This window comes from Scomber scombrus, unplaced genomic scaffold, assembly GCF_963691925.1.
Source record: "Scomber scombrus unplaced genomic scaffold, fScoSco1.1 SCAFFOLD_67, whole genome shotgun sequence".
NCBI classification, from domain to species: domain Eukaryota; kingdom Metazoa; phylum Chordata; class Actinopteri; order Scombriformes; family Scombridae; genus Scomber; species Scomber scombrus.
Genome location: NW_026910373.1, coordinates 136444 through 158287, shown reverse-complemented (window position 1 = coordinate 158287; position 21844 = coordinate 136444). Strand labels below are relative to the sequence as shown.

Below are 21844 nucleotides of genomic sequence, written 5' to 3'. Positions count from 1 at the left end.
GTTTTCTTTTTGTTTGCTGACACACATACACACATCCATTCATGCCTACACCAATGAATACGGATTTCCACGTTTCTTCTTGTTTTACATTTATGATCTGTAAATAAATACTTTCCCGTAAATGATACACTCATCTGGTCTCCCATATTTGCTGCAGCCTTTGAGCCGGGCTTTGACAGTTGATGGACTGTGAGCAAGTCCATTCAAACAGTCATATTATTTTAGCATGCCAACCCACTTCTCATTTCCCTCCACGCACTCCAGCTGTACCCTTCATCAAATTCACTTTATGGCACCTATGACTAGATCCCTGCTTGTGTTGTATCAATCGTGCTGTTGATCAGAATTAAACACAATTCGACACAAAGATAATCTTGGTAGCATTACGTAGGAGCAGATATTAATATATATATATATATATATATATATATATATATATATATATATATATATATATATGCAGTCTTTATGGGCCACAAGCTTTTAGAGTTCAGAGTATCCAACTCTTCATAATTTAAACCTAAATGATATGTTAGTTAGCTTTTATTGTTGCTTATGCAGTTAAATCTACTCTATATTACAACAAATTATGGTATAATGTGTGTCCAGCCTCAGTCTGTGAATTTATCTGTCTGTTAACTTGCAAATATGCAAATATCCTCGTGAGAATGCTTCACTCTGCATCTCCCACCATACATGAGTATTGTTTTCTACTTGTTCCTCTTTTTGGAGGTGTGATGTTTGTGCCTGTGCTCACGGAGACTGTGACTGAATATGGAAACTAAGCGCAGGGGGTGGGGGGGCTGTACAAAACGGAAAGATGTCAAGTGCTTGTGTTGTACTAAAGATGCACATATTAAAGAGGAACAGAGAGAGAGCTGATGCCAAATGTGTGACAGAAACTTCATCAAGTTCAAGTCTCAGATTATTTGAGTGGCATTTACTATGCAGGTTCAACAGTTGCACTGCAGAGAAGGCACGAGATGAAATAAACATTAAACATATGTGTATAATTGACATTTTTATATGTACAAAGGATCAAATGAGGACTGCACATGTGATGTGAAAGGAGTTGAACGTTGTGATGAAGTCACAGTAAATTATTATCAGACTCTGCAGTTCCCTTCAGCTCCAATCAGCCTTTTACACAGTTTGAACTCATTGTTTTGGTTTGACACATTTAGAGACTTACTGGCAGAGACGGACTGGGCCTAAACACGGCCCTGGACTTTCTCCCCAATAGGCCCACCACCCAGCCTAAATGATGTATTTGTTAGCTATATATGTTGCTTATGCAGTTCAATCTGCTCTATTTTCCAACAAATGATGGTATAATGTGTGTCCAGCCTCAGTCCATAGATTTATCTGTCTGTTAACTTCCTGCATGTTCCACTCTCACCTCTCAGACAACAATCATAATGAAAGTTCTCAGGACACAGTCTTTGATGTGCTTTTTTTACGAGGCAGTGTGTGTTGTATGTCCATTCATATGAGGTCGTGTGAGATGTGTGTACCCAAGAACCTGAAACTAGAGACTCATTCCACCTCCTTTCCATTTATGTTTATATTAAATTATATATAATAATAAAAATAATAATATTATTATTATTATTATATTATTTCTCCTGAAATCAATTCTCACTTCTTTGGTTTTTTGGGTGTACAGAGCCAAGTTGTTTTCAGCACTGCAGTCTGTCAACCTCTCTATAGAGAGACTCCTCTCTCCCAGTGATCAGTCCCACGACTGTTGCGTTGTCTGCAAACTTAACGATGGTATTTGTGTTATGAGATGGTAAACAGCCATATTGGGACAGAGAGTACAGGAAAGGGCACAAGACACAGCCCTGGGGGTCTCTTGTGCTGAGTGAGAGTGTGGAGGAGCAGTGAGGACCCATCCTGAATAATTGCGAATCCAGTATCCACAGGCAGATGTTATGATGGAGGCTAGATCAGACATTTTGTGGAACAGTCTGCTGGGGATGATTGTGTTAAATGCAGAGACGTAATTCACAAACAACAGTCGTGCATATGCTCCTTATACAATACAATACAATATACTTTATTGTCCCGCTTAGGGAAATTTGTCTTGGACTCAGCAACTGCGCCATAAATGCCTTGACAGCCACAATGACAACAAACAGTACATCATCAGCCATACCATCCCAACAACAATTACATAACAGTATTACACATAACCCATAATATTACACACAACACATACATACACCAATGGGAAAAACACATGCTAAAAGATCACCATAATAAAAGCACTATAAAATTATTGCACAATCTTCAGTAAGCAGCATTGTTTAGGAATTTGATGGAGGTGTTGTGGAAGTGTCAGTGTCACCATTCTTGAATATGGTCCAGTCAGTGCGAATGAAGGAGTCCTGAAGCTGTTCAGAAGCTCCATCTGAGCACACTTGTAAAACCCTTGTAGTTGTTTTGACTGTGTTGATAACAGGTCTGTATGCTGGGGTTATAAACAGGGAGATGTGGTCAGACTGACCTAGATGCAGAAGAGGAGAGGCTTTAAACTCATGCTTAATGTTGCTACAAACATGGTTGAGAGTGTTCCTCTTATGGGGCACTGGACATGCTGATAGAATTTGGGCAGGACAGTCTTTAGGTTTTAAGTTTTTCAGTTATGATTGATGTAGTTCAACATGAACACAATTGTCTTCCAAAGTTCTGTAATTTTGTTTTCCATTCATGCAGTCCTCATGAGCCAGTAGCTTTTACAGTTTAGAATATCCGACTCTTCATAACTATAATAATATAAATGATATGTTGCAAATATACCTGCAAATATTCTCATGATAAGTTTCACTCTGCATCTTCCACCATACATGAGTATTATGTTTTCTACTTGTTCCTCTTTTTGGAGGTGTGATGCTTTGTGTCTGTGCTGACGTAGACTGTGACTGAATATGGAAACTAAGCACAGAGGGGGGGGGCTGTACAAAACTAAAAGAGATGTCAAGTGTTTGTGGTTTACAAAAGATGCACATATTAAAGAGGAACAGAGAGAGAGCTGATGCCAAATGTGTGACAGAAACTTCATCAAGTTCAAGTCTAAGATGATTTGAGTGGCATTTACTATGCAGGTTCAACAGTTGCATTGCAGAGAAGGCATGAGATGAAATAAACATTAAACATATGTGTATAATTGACATTTTTATCTGAACAAAGGATCAAATGAGGACTGCACATGTGATGTGAAAGGGGTTGCATGTACTGATAATGCCACAGTAAATGATCAGACAGGCAGTTCCCCTCAGCTCCAATCAGCCTCTTGCACAGTTTGAACTCATTGTTTTGGTTTGACACATTTAGAAACAGCTAAATAGATTCATATTTGTAGACATGGACAAAGACACCACTTCAAACTAAGCTAAGCTGTGTATAAGGAGACCAGGTCTAAACCTCATATAAGTCTGGACTGTATGGTAAGTGTGTGACAGAGACAGTCATATGTGTCTATGATGTGAAGTCATGGACATTAAATGATCACCTGCAGTTTTCTGTGGTAGTCTAAGAATATTTCCATATATGTTGGGTAGCATCTGACACTCTTCAAAAAGAATCTTAAAAGCTAATTATTAATTGGTCAAAGACTTAAAATACTTGTGTACTTGAACTAAAGTGATCAAGTTAAATTGGATTAATTGGCATGCATTAATTGTGTTTGGAAGATCGGTACAGCTGTACAAGAAGCGCAATAAAAAATTAAAGAGTTACATGTTGTTAAAAATGGTGTTAGCATGTGTAGCAATAGTGTTACCATGTTAAAATGCTGTAGCAGTTTTGGATATTTTATCAATAAGCTCTTGTTAATAAAGGGGCACCACCTCAATCTTTAGGGAGAAAAAAATAATTAATTAAATAGAGCTGGCTTATAAGTAATAAAACAAACACATCAGATGTCTTGTTGATAAGAAGTGCTGATTTCGACACACATTCACCTGGCACCATATGTTTAAAAAAGCCTGGATTCAAGGGTATAAAGTTAACTTTAATAAGCTCATAACTTGATCATTAAAACATTAGGTTTCTTTTCAAAGATATTTACTGTTGTAAGATAGTGTTAAGAAGTAATTTCCCCATGTCACAGTTGCAAGAACGCATGCAAAAAAAAGATATCAAGTGAGTTTCAATATCATAAAGTTGTGAGATGTATGACATACTCGTGACAGACTCTAGAGAAATGAATCGTGACATTTAATCTGTGCTGGAGGTGTGTCAAGGGGGAAGTCCAGAGAGGGCTGGATCACCTACTAGAATATAAGTCACCATATGAAACCAGAACAAACAGATCAAACTGGCAGCTCCAGTTCGAAGCCACACTGAAATGATCTGAGCTACACAACTTTTCCAGGTAAGAACAAACTGGTGGAGAGACAGGGAGAGAGCGTTGCAACATTGACTGAAACAGTTTGAACAAATGTAGAATGAAATATGGCATTAATTTGATGTTTTCCCTCAGGTTGACATCATGACAACCTCTTATCCAATAGAGATGGCTGCCCTGGGTCGACCTTTCACCTTAGGGATGCTCTACGATACTCGTAAAGGTGTACTGATACCAGGTAAGACATTACTCATTACACTGAAAGCTGTAGATAACTTAACAAGGTCCATACTTTTTGTTTCAAGCTGTTTTTTATGTACTCGTGAGTAATCGAGTATTTCTACATTTTCAGAGTTACTTTTCAGATGAAGATTTGACACAGTGGATAATATAACAAGCTTTTAAAATACGGCATATTGTTAAAGATGAAATCAATGGTCTCCAACCTTTTTGTACTTTGACGTCTCACAAAGAGGAGTGTGTAATCGGGGTCACATGCCTGGTTTCAAACTACATATGCCTGATATCAAGGCAGACATGCGTTCATAACGTTATTCATTTAACAAACATAAGTGAGTGAGACGGTGTATGGGACCTTTTTTCATTTCTTTATAGCACCTTCCTCTTATGCACCTACCATTACTCAGGTGTGCAGAGATTCCTTTCTTTATTTTTTAGACAACCAAAAATTAAAGAGGAACAATCAGAAAAAAATGTTAGGTAGCTGGATTCATGAAATCACACGAGAATCCAAATAGTATGCTGATGATCTGAACCACTTCTGGTTCGGTTAAGGACACCAGTGCACAACTTGGAGCCTGATAAGACGTATTGTTGCAATATCTCAGGATATTACAGTGTTTGTGTACATTCTCAGCGCCGCTGCAAAAATGACGGTGCTTGAAGTAACGTGACATTAACTCTGTTGATCACTTGCTCGATTTCATTAGAAGTTGCTAGCAGCTAATTAACCATATAACTTTACTTTTGGCTTCGGTGTAGGCTAGGCCTCATAACACAACCCCCCTCCCTTCATAAGCTACAGAAGTAGGGGGAGAATAAAAGCAGACAACCCAACTCTCCCAGATGTTCCGGGAGTCTCCTGCATATTGATAGCGGCTCCTTGACGCCCGTAAATGAGACACTAGAGCGCGCACCAGAGTGACTGCACGCGTGCACAAAAAAACGATCGGTTTTCTATTGCTTTTGCGCGTCATATCAATGATATAATGTCACATCAATGATATAATGTCACTGTGTGGATCATTAACCTTGTTGCAGTGTGCTTCCTGGTTATAGTTAGTGAACTATCAGCGTCTACCTGCTCAGATCTCACAGTCAGCAGCAGGAGATGAATAGAGAAGCAGGGGAATCTAGCGCACATAGTTTGTATGGAAGCCTAACGATGGATAAAGTCACACTGGTTAGCCTACTACAAAAAACATTATTATTATTTATCTTTTATTTTCAGAAAATACCTATTTTTGTGTAGCATACATGTGTATGTTATTTTGTTAAAGCTATCAGACATTGACATTTAGTTGTTTTGTTGAAATTATTATTTATAATTTAATATTACTTAAACAGCTCAGGGACGTCCAAGCAGCAACATGTTGTTTGAGCACTTTTTTGCATTGTCAATTTGAAATAATCTTTTTGTTTTTGAATGAAGGGGTGGAAATTTAAAAAATATTTTTTTATCCGATTCATTGAAAAAATAATCGACTGATTAATCGATTATCAAAATTATCGTTAGTTGCAGCCCTATTATTTTTCTTCCGGGGAGCATACCCCCGGACCCCCCTGGTGTTGCTAGGTTACCGACACACAGCACCGCTGCTACAAACATTTCTAGGGGAAACACTGATTTTGTTGTAATGTCCATAAGCAGGCCAATTATAAGTTATGGTCTCTGTGACTGTGTTGTAGTCTGTTTGCACCCCCTGCCGGTAGAAGGTTCATACGTCAGCTACATGGTTAGGCATTTATGTTCAGTCAGGAAGCGATCTGCCATGTGTAAACAAACCCTGCAAGGCTTCACTGAAGCTATTATTAATTAATAATTATTAAGCTATTATTTGTATTATTATCATTATTTTGCAGGGACCAGTCATGAATTTACAATTAAAACTGATTTAAATCCCATCACACACAAAATAAAACTTCTGGCCATTACTAATTAATTATTAAGCAGATACACTATATGGCAATAAAGGGACAAATAGATTACAAAATGTGTTTTACTTAAAAAGCATTTTAAGATGAAGTTATCATTAAGTCCATTTGGTGTCATGGTGTTGAATGTTTATATCAAAAACATTTCTCTCTGGGACAGTTTCTTCAGAACATCACCTCCTCTAGTGGACATCATGACTTCCAATTTATTTTTGTCTCATTTGTGCAGTTTTGGCAGCTGCAAAAGTCATGCAATCTTTTTGTGAATTGCCATGGTTTCTCATCTTTGGTTTTTACTCATTTTAATAGACTGGTGATGCTTTTTATTTTCTACAGGTTTCACATTGTGGGATACCAAAACTTTACAAGAGAACACAGTTGACACCACTCAGCGCTGCAGTGACTTTCACATTACATCATCTGACTCCATTGAATCCAAGTCATCTCTGCTGGATGTTGAAGCTTCTCTGAAGGTCAGTTTCATGAGTGGACAGATTGAAGTTGGAGGATCTGCCAAGTACCTGAATGACCAGAAGAAATTCAAGAATCAGAGCAGAGTGACCTTACAGTATAAAACTACCACCATCTTCAAGCAGTTGTCCATGAATAAATTTGCAATCCTGGACGAGCAACAGAAAGCTGATATTGAGAAGAGCACCGCCACACACGTGGTCACTGGCATCCTTTATGGAGCAAATGCTGTCTTTGTATTTGACAGTGAGAAGTTAGATGCTAGCAATGTTCAGGAGATCCAGGGCCACATGGAAGCTGTGATAAAGAAGATTCCATCATTTGATATTGAGGGGAAAGTTGACATCAAGATGACTGAAGAAGAAAAAGCCCTGACAGAGAAATTCTCCTGCAAATTCTACGGGGATCTCATTCTTGAAAGCAACCCTGCAACATTTGTAGAGGCAGTGAAGACTTATGTAGAGCTTCCAAAGCTACTGGGAGAAAATAAAGAGAATGCTGTTCCACTGAAGGTCTGGCTGATGCCATTGAAGAATTTTGATTCTAAAGCTGCTGAGCTGAAGGCTGAGGTCAGTACTGGATTAGTGAAGAACGTTGAAAATACTGTCGAAGATCTTGGGACGGTAGAAATGAGATTAAATGATTCTCTGGCAGACAGAGTGTCAAAGAACTTTCCACAGATTCGCAAAAGTCTGAGAAGTTTCCAAAGACAGCGTAACAAGTACACATCTGGACTCCAACAGGCCATGGCGAAGACAGTCATCTCCATCCGTGAAGGCAAAGAAGATGAGAGCTCACTGAAGAAACTCTTAGAAGACAGAGAAAAGTCCCCATTCAGTCATGAAAAACTAAGCAAGTGGCTGGATCACAAAGAGAGAGAGATCAATGTCATTGGGTCCTGTGTCGACATGATGAAGGGAACAAACACAAAAATCGTTCCAAATCAGTCAGAGTTGGATGAAGAGGTTCTTGCTCCAGGTGTAGAAGATGCTCTGTGCTTTGTCTTCACCTCTCTGGAAAGTGCTGACGGCTGCCTTAAAGCGATGCAGAACTACTCGCATTCACTTGAATTAAGAAGTACTGATGAAGAACCCTGGTACTTCTCAAATGAAGTGTTAACCAAAATGAGAGAAAAAGCCAAAGCTTTCCACGATCTTGCCAAACCTCTCAAGAACAGCAGCAGTGTCCGTTTCCTTGCAACAGCCATAGCAAATGAGAAACACAAAGGAGCGACCATCTACCATTACAATGAGGGCATTCTGGTCACTGATGACTTTTCAAAGCCTGCCGTCCCTCCTGTGGAGAAGATCAAAGACAAACATGCTTTAATGTGGTGTAAGTCATTTTTCATGCATTTTCTTTACTTTAATACTTTTTTAGTTAAGTATTAACTTAATATTAAGTATGTTATATGTTCAAGAACATACAAACAGTTTCCCATATATGAAATGGTGAAAACAGAATTTAACTACATATTCACTAGGGGTGTACATTTCTCCAATATAACACAATCCGATATGTATCTAGATCATAGACTGTATATAAAATGGACTTAACATCCGTGACGTCACCCATTGGTTTGTGGACTGCTGCTTGGAAGCCAATAGTTTCGGATCTGAGCAGCGCCATCTTGAACATTTCAGGTGCATGCTGGGAAAAATAAAAACACAGATTCTACTTATATGGGCATCAGGAGGAGCATGAGGCACCCTCCTGAACCTGTGAACCAATCAACCTGTCAATCACGACGTAGCCACGCCCTAATGCATACCCTGCTTTATCGTCACATATAAAATCAGGGAGGCCAAAATGTCCCAAATGAACATCATACTGCATTGAAGAAGGCTTTAAACTAGCGATTGAGACCATAAACACATTTTGAAAACGTTTACTGAGGTTAGAAATCAAGTGAGAAGTTGGTGAATTCTCCATTGACTTGTATAGAGACGGAAGTCCTTTTGACACCAAAACGGTCGCCCCCTGGTGGCCTTTTGATAGAATGCAGTTTTAAGTTACTTCCACGTTGGCATCATTTCAGAGGACCGGAACTCCCCGCTTGATATAGATACATGGAGTACGTTACGAATTCAAGAACGATATATTTAAAAATGGAACGAGTCGGTTCAATACGATTCGATTCGGTATAATTCGATGGGATATGATGTAATTTGATACAGTTCTTTGTTTAAAGTAGACATTCATTTTCATTAATCATTAATTTATAGTTCATACTCCTCACATATTTGCAGCGGTTTTCCATTCCTCTTGTAAAATCCAAATCTCTTCCAAACTTTGGATTTCAGACTTGAAGCTGCTAAATGTATTTCCCTTGCAAGCAGAGCGCTATTTTAACGTTGCTGTGACGAGTCTGGCAAGAATTTAATGGGAGAGTGAGAAAACGCGATAGAGAGAGAGCGAGCTGCAGTCAGGAGCAGATGGAGCTGCATCAAACCGATTAATAACTTTGTAATTGGGCCATCGGCCGATTCATGCTACATTTACCGATCCAGAGGTCTGTGTACCGATACACTCGCATCTTTTAATTCAAATCGAATTTTCCTAATATTCACATTTACGCACTAGCATTGAAAAGGAAGAGGTTTACATGTTTTCAATAGATATTGAAACTTTTCTCAAGAAGGTATATATATAGCCAAAACATTGCTGAAATTTGAGTCTTTTACTACACCATAACCATGTTGACATATACGTATTAAAAATGGAGGGTGTGGTGTGAATATCATTATTATGAGTGCTTTTATAAACTGCTGTGGATGGTGATGACAATGAAGAGTAACAGATGTGTTGTGTTCTCTCCATCAGATGCCTGTGATCTCTCCCTGGACCCAAACACAGTAAACTACAACCTTATTCTTTCTGATGACAACAAGAAGGTGACATTTGGAGCAAAGCAGGAATATCCTGAAAACCCAGAGAGGTTTGATACTTGCCCTCAGGTGTTGTGCAGAGAGGGGCTGACTGGGCGCCATTACTGGGAGGTTGAGTTCAGTGGGGATTATAATGAAGAAAAAGCTGTAGGTGTTGCATACAAACAAATTGGCAGGAAAGGGAAAGACAAAATTCATTTAGGAAGAAATGCTCAGTCTTGGTGTTTTGGTGTTGTTGCTGCCCAATCAAAGCTCTTTGCAGGGCACAATAGTAAGTGGTGGTCTGGCCCTCTTCCCTCAACTGGCTGTAAACGTGTTGGAGTGTATCTGGACTGGCCTGCTGGCACTCTGTCCTTTTACAATGTCTCCTCTAACAAACTGAGTCACCTCTACACCTTCAAAGCTCACTTCACACAACCTGTTTACCCTGGCTGCCGCATTCACACCGGAGCCGGCTCTGTGTTCTTTTGCCCCGTTGACTAAGAACAGTGACAAAATGATGAAGTGAGTCTTGATCTGTCTTTAAACTCACCAACCATGGTGGAGTGTAACTATTACCATGAACCTTCTACTAAGTCAAGCGCTGTATTTTCTCATATTATCTTTGTACTTCTACTTTACTACATATCAGAGGGAGATATTATACTTTTTATTCCCTTTTTTTATATATATTACAAAGTCACTAGGTACCATTCAGATGAAATATGAAAAATATGATCAGTTTGTAAAATATACTTTGTTATTGGAAAGACTACCAAACAGAAACTCAAGTGTCTCTCTTTTAATTTAAAAATTGCTCTTGCTTTTTTTGAATTTCATGATTTTTTATTTTTGCTTTTACCTTATTAAAACTTAACATTAGCATTAGTTTAGACTTGAATAATTGCATTTAAATCATTTGTTAACTTTGAAGTCATCTGATAATAATATAATGATGTGTGAATATTTTTTTATTTCCAAGTTGATTTTTTGAGTGTAGTAGCTACATGGTAAATAACATTATGTCACCACAATAGCATTTACAGGAAAGACTATAATCTGATTACGTTTAAGAGAAACATGATATATGTGGTTTAACTGTCTTCTACTTTTATCAATAAGAAATTAATATTTGCTACATTACACATTGATTAGCTCATGCAAAGCAGTAACTTTTATATCTACAAATATATAACAATGATTAAGGTGAAACATTGAGTTGCTTAAATAGCTTAATATTATAACTGTTCATTTATCTTTATCTTCATTTACAAGAGGTTTCATTTATGCATGTGAAGTTGGGGAAGAGGAAGGAATTTATTTAATGTCTTTATTTTCAAACATGGTTGGACATTAAGTAACTCAAATAGTGGTGAGGGGTGACAAAGTTTTATCTTTTTTTTTTAACATTCTGTTATTGCTGGGGTTTTTTAAGCACAAAAAAAATTAAAAAGAAGAAAAGCAAAAAAAAAGATAATGCATTTAAAGGATCTATGTTACCAAAATATCAACAATGATTGACAAAGTGATGATTCCAGTTTTATGTTTTAATTTTCTAACACAAGTACAATGTACCACTCATGAAATGTTGCTGATGTTTATAGATCTGCTGGATTGTAATTTCGTAACATTTCTGTAACACCTGTTGGACATCTGTAGAACACCAATAAAGTGGAGTCCTGAGTTGAGCACTGTGTGCAGTTTGGTTATTTGCTGTTTGTTGGGGAAATACAGTTTGGAGTAAAACAGATACAAAAATGTATTTTGTATCTGGACTGGTCCACTGGCTCAGACAGAGTCTCCTGTAACACACTGACACACCTCTACACCTTACACACCAAAGTCACTGAGTCTGTTTATCCAGTTATCCAGATCTGGGTGAAATCAAATAATCTTGTCCTGAGTAAGTTTTAAATAGGAGCAGAAAGATCACAAACATTTTGCACACAGTTTTTGGTTGATTTTCTACTTTGTAGGGCTTTTTTAGTGCCACAGGTACGAAGCTCCGAGGCACTCCTCTCCAGCAGTAATGCTGCAGAGGAGTGCCTCGGGGCAAAGCACTCTTAATCTTCTCCATACTTATTATTCTTCTGCCAAATTTCAGCGCGTAACTTGTCCCGCAGCTTTGAGAAAACCCTGACAATATATACATCAAAACGTGGATGGAAAAGAAGTTATTCCCAAACAAACCGGGAATAATTCTCCAATGGAAATGAATGGGAACCCACAAAATGTCACCTTTTTTCGGAGTCACCTAGCTCTCTCATATCTGCACGTAGTAATGTGATTCAAACTTTAAAACGGAGGAAAACTTGTGCTCTCTCCAAAAGACCAAACTGTTTTTACATAACATGTAAACTTTTCAAACTATGAGCAGTCAAACGAGGAGTAGAAATCACTTTTTCTTCAAAGTTAGAGTGGAAGCGTCAGTTAGCTTGAGTGCGAGAACCAGTAAAAAATAACCTTAATTTCTATTTTTAACTCGAGCTCACGGCCAAACCGTGAAAAGGAGACAAATAATTTTAGGTCAAAATGTAGACATAGGTGTTGGGATTCATAAAATGTGACGTTGACATGCGGGGTCTGCACAAAATTTAAACAGGGGGGCCGAGACCGGCGGCAATACCTGTCTCACTCCCCATTGACCCTAATGTAATCGTCTTTTTTTTCCAGAAGAATCTCACTCTGTCTTCGCACTGAGTTTACTCGCTCACGTTAAGGAATATGTGAATAAAATAAACATTGTAAGAATCTACCGGCTTCTGTGTCTCTCACGGTGTTTTCGGGTTTTGGACAGGAGTTACGGTTTTCTCACAGTTTGCAATTGTTCGGGACCTTGTCAGAAAACAAATTGTGGGGCATTTTGAGAATTTTTTCCAAGCAGATTCTCACATCGCCGTAGCAACCGTAGGGCCTTAGCTGTCCTGAGCAACCTGTTGCTGGGCAGAAACTGAGCTACTTTTTTTGCGATTGGCTAATTCCTGTCTGTCTGTTTTGCCAGTTAACCGAGCTAGCAGCTTAATTTTGATTTAAGCAAAATGCAGAGCTGTAAAATGTATTTGAATCTGTGTTCTTTACTTTGTTTTTTCAATAAAAAATTTAATAAAAATGATATTAATAATGTACTGGTTTCAACCTGGTGCTCCCTATGATCAATGCTTTATTTACACAGTGCAGTTAGATGTTAGCCTGGCTAACGCCAGACACTACCACAATTGAGGTAGGGTCTGTCGAGGAGCCATTCATTTCCTCGTATTTGAGGCAGGATCATCGAATGTCGATCAAATGCTTCTGTACGCTATTGGACAAACTTACAGCCAATCATATCAACAATACACAATGGCGTATTCAGAGCCTGTAGGGAGCAGCGCAAACACATGCTTAAACCTAACCAAACCATTCAACAAAGGAAACAGAGGCATTGGTCATCAGAGGTCATGACTTTGCAATCCTGGGAAAAATGTTGCACCACAATCATGGATGTGTGCTGGATACCAGACCAAAAATGTCACTGATTAATTTGTATATGTGCTCTGCTGATCCATACGCAAAAAACTCCTGGGTTTACTTCTGTGTTGTCAAGCCCACTGAGCTCACACATTTTTTATAGGGTACATTATGATTGCTGTCCATCCCTTTTGAGGTTTGATTTAAAAATAAAACAATCAAAGTAAACCTGACTGACCAACCTTAAATAAAGAGACCTGGCTGAGTGTTACGACTCCAAAAGGGCCAAACATAATCACCAGAGTCAGTTTGTTGGTCAAAAATTATCAAATTATCAACAAAACACGAACCAAGAATCTCCAACTAAGGCTGATGGGCGAGCCAAAAATTAACAAAAAGAAGGGAAGACCCCCAGAACCAGCCTACATAGGGCCGTAGGCCGTACAAACAGGACTACAAGTCCCATCAAGCCAAGAAAAAACTAAAAGAGCTAAACTAACAAAATCAACAGAGAGCACACAAACTGTTGCTGACATTGGGAGAGAGAGAGAGAGAGAGAGAGAGAGAGAGAGAGAGAGAGAGAGAGAGAGAGAGAGAGAGTGGTTCAGGTCCCTCCCCTGTCGTCTTTACAATCACACCCATCCAAATAATACAAGGGAATGTACTGTATGTATATAACATGTATTTCTTTTACCCTGTTACAAGTTTGAATTTAAATATTTGTGGTATTAATCTTGAGGTAAACGCTACATTTTTGTAATTTCTTTTAATAAACACAGGTCAAACTTTTATATTTGCATATAAAAAAATGTTTATCAGCTGCACAAATATTTTTAAAAATGCATTTTATATAATGTTTCTATACTGTGGGACATCATACAGTAAGTAAAGTCTGGCTAAAATAAATGTGTATATGGTGTTTTTACAGCTCTCAAATGTAAGAATTGGTCAAATTTGACCCTGAACAATATGTAATATTTTAAATGTAAAGCAGGTTCCAATTATTCTTGTGAGGTTGTTGGCAATAACCACAAAAAACAAAAGCATGAAGAAGCTCTTGTTTTTGTGGAATTTCTTAATATTAATTAAACTAACATTTAAAACACAAGAGTCAAAGGACATCATAGGTAAAGTCTGGCTAAAATAAATGTGTATATGGTGTTTGGTGAGTGGTGATGAAGCTTTGCCTTTTATTGGTTTTAAGATTTAGTTCTCACTTTCTTCTTTCTTGTCTTTAACTTAGTGTCAATTGTGCAAAATATTTTTCATGCATAAAACAATGGCAAAAACAACAACCACCACAAGAAAACCATCATGAGTTTTTGTATGTGTGGAAAAAACTCCATTAAAGTCCTTGCATGATCATAAATAGGACACATATGCACAAAACAACTGATTATAAGTTTAACTTTTTTTTGTATCACAGCTCACAACATAGATGTTTTCTTTATTATAACATTAAAAATGGTCAATTTGCATTTTAGTGTAGACTTAAGTTAGACTCTTTATTTAAAGAGTAACCAGGCTGAAACGTTGTGTTTTGCTGCCCTCTCTTTGTTGAAAGTTTTTAGTCTGTTTCACCTCTGTCAGAAGTCAGACCTGTACTGTGTTGCACCTGTAACCACACCCAGCAGTGAATACACCTGTACATGTTTGTAGCAAGGTGAGAAGTGAACCACTGGAGGTCAGCAAACACAACATTGTGTGTGTTAAGTGACTCTGTAAATGTTTGGGTTATTAATACTGAGGCGAATCGTGATCTAATGCAGGTTTTCTCCATTCATTGGAAGTGATGTTAGGGCGCTTTCACACCACTAGTTTGATTATTTGGTCCGCACCAGGCAGTAAAATTGTTACTATGTAGCATACAGACTGCAGTGTGGTCTGCGTTCACACATGCAAACGAATCAAAATTGGTCCGATTGACGTTCCCTCATCTTCCGATAGGTCGGCATTTGGTGCAGAGTCAAGCGGTCTCGGTCCGCTTGATTTAGTGCGCACCCGAGTGTAATTGAGGCTTTCACACCAACGAAAATGAACCAAACTAAGAGCTTTTGCTCTGAATGGACTGTTTAGTGTGCACCAACTGCTGTTAGTGTGAAAGCGCCCTTAGAAACATTAGTGCCAGTGCTGATTAAAATAATTGAAAATGTAATCAAGCAAATATTTTATGCAGTCTGATTACTACTCCATATGTTGCTTATTATTTACATCAGGCCACAGTTTTTCATCCACATCACAGCAGCTGTAACACCTGCTGCATAAAGCTTCTTTTTTTTCTTTCATTATATTATACAATATTTGTTAGAAATTAAAATTAGAGAGACGCAGAAAAATGTGTAAACATTAATGTCCTTGTCCTTTGACTATGGTGTTTTAAATGTTAGTTTAATAAATATTTAGAAATTCCACAAAAAAAGAGAAATTTCTAAATTATAGAAGAGAGAGTTGAGTAACATAATTTCCTACCATGTTTGAAAATAAAGAAAAAGAACCATCTCCTTCCTGTTTTTTTTTTGTTTTTTTGTTATTGCCAACAACCTCACAAGAATAAGTGGAACCTGCTTTACATTTAAAATATTAACCCTTACATATTGTTCAGGGTCGAATTTGACCAATTCTTACATTTGAGAGCTGTAAAAACACCATATACACATTTATTGTAGCCAGACTTTACCTAATATTTCCCACAGTATAGAAAAATTATATAAAATGCATTTTTAAAAATATTTGTGCAGCTGATACACATTTTATATATGCAAATATACGAGTTTGACCTGTGAAATTACAAAAACAGTAGCAATGTAGCAGATATTCAATATCCTCATACTTGTTCTCAGCAAACCATTTTACAGTATACTGATAGATCATTATCTTATGAATTACAGTGATGATTAAAACAATAAAACAATCAGATTACATTGTTGCAGATTACAAAAACAAACAACTAAACTTTTAACAAGGAAAAAAGAAATACATGTTATTCACATACAGTACATTGTGAAAGTTTAACATTCTTTGTTCCCTTTTTTGTATTAATTTGTATTATTTGGTTGTGTGTCAGTGTAACATACTCCCCCTGCTGGACCAATTTTGCATGACATTTGTGCTTATTTCTGGTGCTTTCAATCAGCCTGATTGTTGCAGTTGTAGTTGTTTGAATTTTTATATTTGACCACGAACTTTGTTGAGAAGCAGGCTTTACATCTAAATCAGCATGGATGAATAAATGGCAATAAAATATTAACAGGCATCTTTAATGGTGTAAAACACAGATCATTAATAAAGAAAGTGAATGGCTCTTCCTATGATTTAGCAACCACAAACTGTGCAAAGTGTTCTTACTGCTCCTATTTAAAATGTGCTCTATACAAGATTATTCCACCCAGATCTGGATAACTTGATGAAAAGTGAATTTGGTGTGGAAGGTGTAGAGGTGTGTCAGGGTGTTAGAGGAGACTCTGTCTGAGCCAGTGGACCAGTCCAGATACAAAATACATGTTAAAACTCTGCTATTCTTTATGTTTTATTCAAGTTTTACTACACACTGTATTTCCCCAACAAACAACAAATAACCAAACTGCACACAGTGGTCAACTCAGGACTCCACTTTATTGTTGTTCTACAGATGTTCAACAGGTGTTACAGAAATGTTACGAAATTACAATCCAGCAGATCTTCAGCTCTATAAACATCAGCAACATTTACAAAATCCAAACACCATGTTAAAGACAATGTTGTGACTGCAGCATCACCACAGTGAGTAAATGGACTCTTGGTCAGGCTCAGAGCAGAAGGTCCAGAACCACAACCAGATAAACAAAGACCAGCAGAGGTTTCCTGAGTGGTACATTATACTTGTGTTAGAAAGATTAAAACATAAAACTGGAATCATCACTTTGTCAATCATTGTTGATATTTTGGTAATATAGATCCTTTAAATGCATTATCTTTTTTTTTGCTTTTCTTCTTTTTTACATTTGTTTGTGTGTATAAAAAACAAAACAGCAACAACTGAATGTTAAAAAACAAAAGATAAAACTTTGTCACCCATCACCACTTTTTGAGTTACTTAATGTCCAACATATTTGAAAACACCTTCCTCCTCTTTCCTTCCTCTTCCCCTCTTCACATGCATAAATGAAACCTCTTGTAAATGAAAATAAAGATAAATGAACAGTTCTAATATTAAGCTATTTAAGCTACTCAATGTTTCACCTTATTAGTAGATACAAAATTAAGTGCATCGTTTGAGCTGATCAATGTGTAATGTAGCAAATATTAATTTCTTATTGATAAAAGTAGAAGACAGTTAAACCACATATATCATGTTTCTCTAAAACATAATCAGATTATACAGTATTTACTGTAAACGCCATGTTGGTGAATGTTATTTACCATGTAGCTACTACACTCAAAAAATCAACTTGGAAACAAAAAATATTCACGCATCATTATATTATTATCAGATGATTTCGAAATGAACAAAAGATTTTAATGCAATTATTCAAGCCTAAACTAATGCTTATGTAAAGTTTTAATAAGGTAAAAGCAAAAATAAAAAATCATGAAATAAAAAAAAAAACGAGCAATTTTCAAATTAAAAGAGAGGCACTTGAGTTTCTGTTTGGTAGTCTTTCCAATAATAAAGAATATTTTACAAACTGATCATATGTTTTAGGCGTCAAATATTAAATCTTAAAAGTAGCCAGTAAGAGATCTAATGTACGGGGTTAAAACGTATAATATCTCCCTCTGATTTTGTAGTAAAGTAGAAGTACAAAGATAATATGAGAAAATACAGCGCTTGAGTAAATATACTTAGTTTCACTCCACCATGATTGGTGAGTTTAAAGACAGATCAAGACTCACTTCATCACTTTGTCACTGTTCTTAGTCAACGGGGCAAAAGAACAGAGAGCCAGTTCTGTGAATGCGGCAGCCAGGGTAAACAGGCTGCGTGAAATGAGCATTGAAGGTGTAGAGGTGACTCAGTTTGTTAGAGGAGACCTTGTAAAAGGACAGAGTGCCAGCAGGCCAGTCCAGATACACTCCAACACGTTTGAAGCCAGTTGAGGGAATATCGCAAACCCACCACTTATCATTGTGTGCTGCAAAGACCTTTGATTTGAAAGCAACAACACCAAAACACCAAGACTGAGCATTACTTCCTAAATGAATGTGGTCTTTCCCTTTCCTGCCAATTTGTTTGTATACGACACCTACAGTTTTATCTTCATTATAATCCTCACTGAACTCAACCTCCCAGTAACAGCGCCCAGTCAGCCCCTCTCTGCACAACACCTGCTCGCAAGTATCAAACCTCTCTGGGTTATCAGGATAGTCCTGCTTTGCTCCTAATGTCACCTTCTTGTTGTCATCAGAAAGAATAAGGTTGTAGTTTACTGTGTTTGGGTCCAGGGAGAGATCACAGGCATCTGATGGAGAGAACACAACACAATCTGTTATTCTTCATCGTCATCACCATCCACAGCAGTTTATAAAAGCACTCATAATAATGATATTCACACCACATCCTCCATTTTGAATACGTATACGTACATCAACATGGTAATGGTATAGTAAAAAACTCAAATTTTCAGCAATGTGTGGGCTATATATTCAAATCAATGTAATGCCACCTTGTTTAAAAAAGTGTCAATATCTATTGAAATGTGTCAATGCTAGTGTGTAACTGTGAATTCAAGGGGTGTAACAAATAACCAATTTGAATTGTAAAATCAGTTTTGAATGAAAAGATGCGAGTGCATCGGTACACGGACCCCTGGATCAGTCTAAATGTAGCATGAATGAATCGGTTTAATGCAGCTGCTGAAAGCTCTGTCTGTTCCTGTCTGCAGCTCTCTGTCTCTCTCTCTCACTTTCTCATTCTCCCATAAAACTAAAACTAATAGTGTTCTGTTTGCAAGGGAAAGACATGATGCAGCTTCAACTTTGAAATCCAAAGTTTGGAAGTAGTTTGATATTACTGTTGTACGTTGTACTGAGAAATAAAAAGAACAGCAGAAGGGTTCAGTGGTGGGTGCTGATTCAGTGTGTTGATCGGAAGTATTTTAGACATTAGTTGCTGTGATGTTTCAGTATTTACAGACCAAACTGACCCACAGCAACATGTTGATGCGCGGTGTGTAAAAGTTAGCCAATCACAAAAAAGTAGCTCAGTTTCTGCCCAGCGACAGGTTGCTAAGGACAGCTAAGACCCTACGGTTGCTACGGCGATGTGTGAGAATCTGCTTGGAAATTCTCAAAATGCCCCCAAGATTTGGCTTCTGACAATCCGAACAATTGCAAACTGTGAGAAAACCATAACTCCTGTCCAAAAAACCGAAAACACTGTGAGAGACACAGAAGCCGGCAGATTCTGACAGTGTTTATTTTATCCAGATATTCCTTAAAATGAGCGAGTAAGCTCAGTGCGAAGACAGAGTGAGATTCTTTTGAAAAAGAAAGACGATTACATTAGGGTCAATGGGGAGCGAGACAGGTATTGCCGCCGGTCTCGGCCCCCCATTTAAATTTTGTGCAGACCCTGTCTGTCAATGTCACATTTTATGAATCCCAACACCTATGTCTACATTTTGACAAAAAAATATTTGTCTCCTTTTCACGGTTTGGCCGTGAGCTCAAGTTAAAAATAGAAATTAAGGTTATTTTTTACTGCTTCTCACACTCAAGCTAACTGACACTTCCACTCTAACTTTGATAAAAAAAAGTGATTTCCACTCCTTGTTTGACTGCTCATAGTTTGAAAAGTTTACATGTTATGTCAAAACAGTTTGGTATTTTGGAGAGAGCACAAGTTTTCCTCCGTTTTAAAGTTTGAATCACATTTCTACGTGCAGATATGAGAGAGCTAGGTGACTCCGAAAAAAGGTGACATTTTGTGGGTTCCCATTCATTTCCATTGGAGAATTATTCCCAGTTTTTTTGGGAATAACTTTGGGAAAAATTGGAATTTCAACACCAAAAGTCATAGCACCTCTTTTCCAATCGAGCCGCACGTTTTGATGTATATATTGTCGGGGTTTTCTCAAAGCTGCGGGACAAGTTATGCGCTGAAATTTGGCAGAAGAATAATAAGTATGGAGAAGATTAAGAGTGCTTTGCACCGAGGCACTCCTCTGCAGCATTACTGCTGGAGAGGAGTGCCTCGGAGCTTCGTACCTGTGGCACTAAAAAAGCCCTACAAAGTAGAAAATCAACCAAAATGGGGGTGCAAAATGTTTGTGATCTTTCTGCTCCTATTTAAAACTTACTCAGGACAAGATTATTTGATTTCACTCAGGTCTGGATAACTGGATAAACAGACTTTACAGATGTTATGTAAAAACAGTATTTTGGAGAGAGCACAAGTTTTACTCTGTTTTAAAGTTTGAATCACATTTCTACGTGCAGGTATGAGAGAGCTAGGTCACTCCGAAAAATAGGTGAAATTTTGTGGGTTTAAAAAAAAATTCCCATTCATTTCCAATGGAGAATTTTCCCGTTTTTTGGGAAAATAAATTCAGTATTTACAGACCAAACTGACCCACAGCAGCATGTTGAAGATCCTCAAATTTTGTTGTTTATTTTACATAATAATAGAGAACAAAGTTTCAGCATCTTTGTATAATAAAGAGAGACCAAACCTATCTAAAGAAATCACCTCTGGCTTTCATCCTGCTCCAATTTACAGCATCAGACTGTGGTGAGAGAGGAGCAAAGCTGCATTCAAATAAATAGTCATCTGTCTGTTTCCAAAATTGAAATGATAGTTGCCAATAAGGAAGATTGATTAAGTTTGTTTTCATTGTCAGAAGGGGCTTTGCAACGTTCTCAACATGCAATGTATTACGGCCATAAACACAATGACATGGTTCTGAACTGATAAATGTCAAAAATAACAAAAATACTTGTTCCCTGGTCTTTTATAAAATATATCTATTTGAAGGTAAGCAATGCCACATTTTTTAGGATTGACTTCTTTTAATTCATAATGTAAAATTACTACTACTTTAGACAAACAACTGTATCAGATAACATCATATCTCATCGAATTATACCGAATTGAATCGTATCATATCAAAATATTACCGAATCGAATCGAAGCATTACATTTTAAAATATATTGTGACTAAATCGTATCGTACTCCTTGTGTCTAGATACATATCGGATCGTGTTATATTGGAGAGATGTACACCCCTAGTGAATATGTGGTTAACTTCTGTTTTCACCACTTCATATAGGGTGTGGGAAACTGTATGTATGTTCTTAAAAGCTATGGCATAGTTAATTATGAACATATTTTAAATACAACATAACAGTATTTGAATAAATTACAAATAAAATACTTCAAATTAAGTTAATACTTAACTAAAAAAGTATTAAAGTAAAGAAAATGTATGAAAAATGACTTACACCATATTAAAGCACTTTTGTCTGTGATGGTCTTAAAAGGAGGGACGGCAGGCTTTGAAAAGTCATCAGTGACCAGAATGCCCTCATTGTAATGGTAGATGGTCGCTCCTTTGT

At 37.3% G+C, this 21844-nt stretch overlaps 1 protein-coding gene across 1 annotated transcript; it reads left to right on the top strand.

Annotated features, from left to right (window-relative positions):
* Window positions 1-4331: 4331 nt before the first annotated feature.
* Window positions 4332-19598, top strand: LOC133976968 (neoverrucotoxin subunit alpha-like; the record flags this gene model as incomplete). The annotated part of the gene is made up of 5 exons (XM_062415107.1): window positions 4332-4378; window positions 4487-4589; window positions 6863-8332; window positions 9821-10318; window positions 19561-19598. Coding segments are annotated over exons 2-5 (2100 nt in total), but the record flags the coding sequence as incomplete, so codon positions are not given.
* Window positions 19599-21844: the final 2246 nt, after the last annotated feature.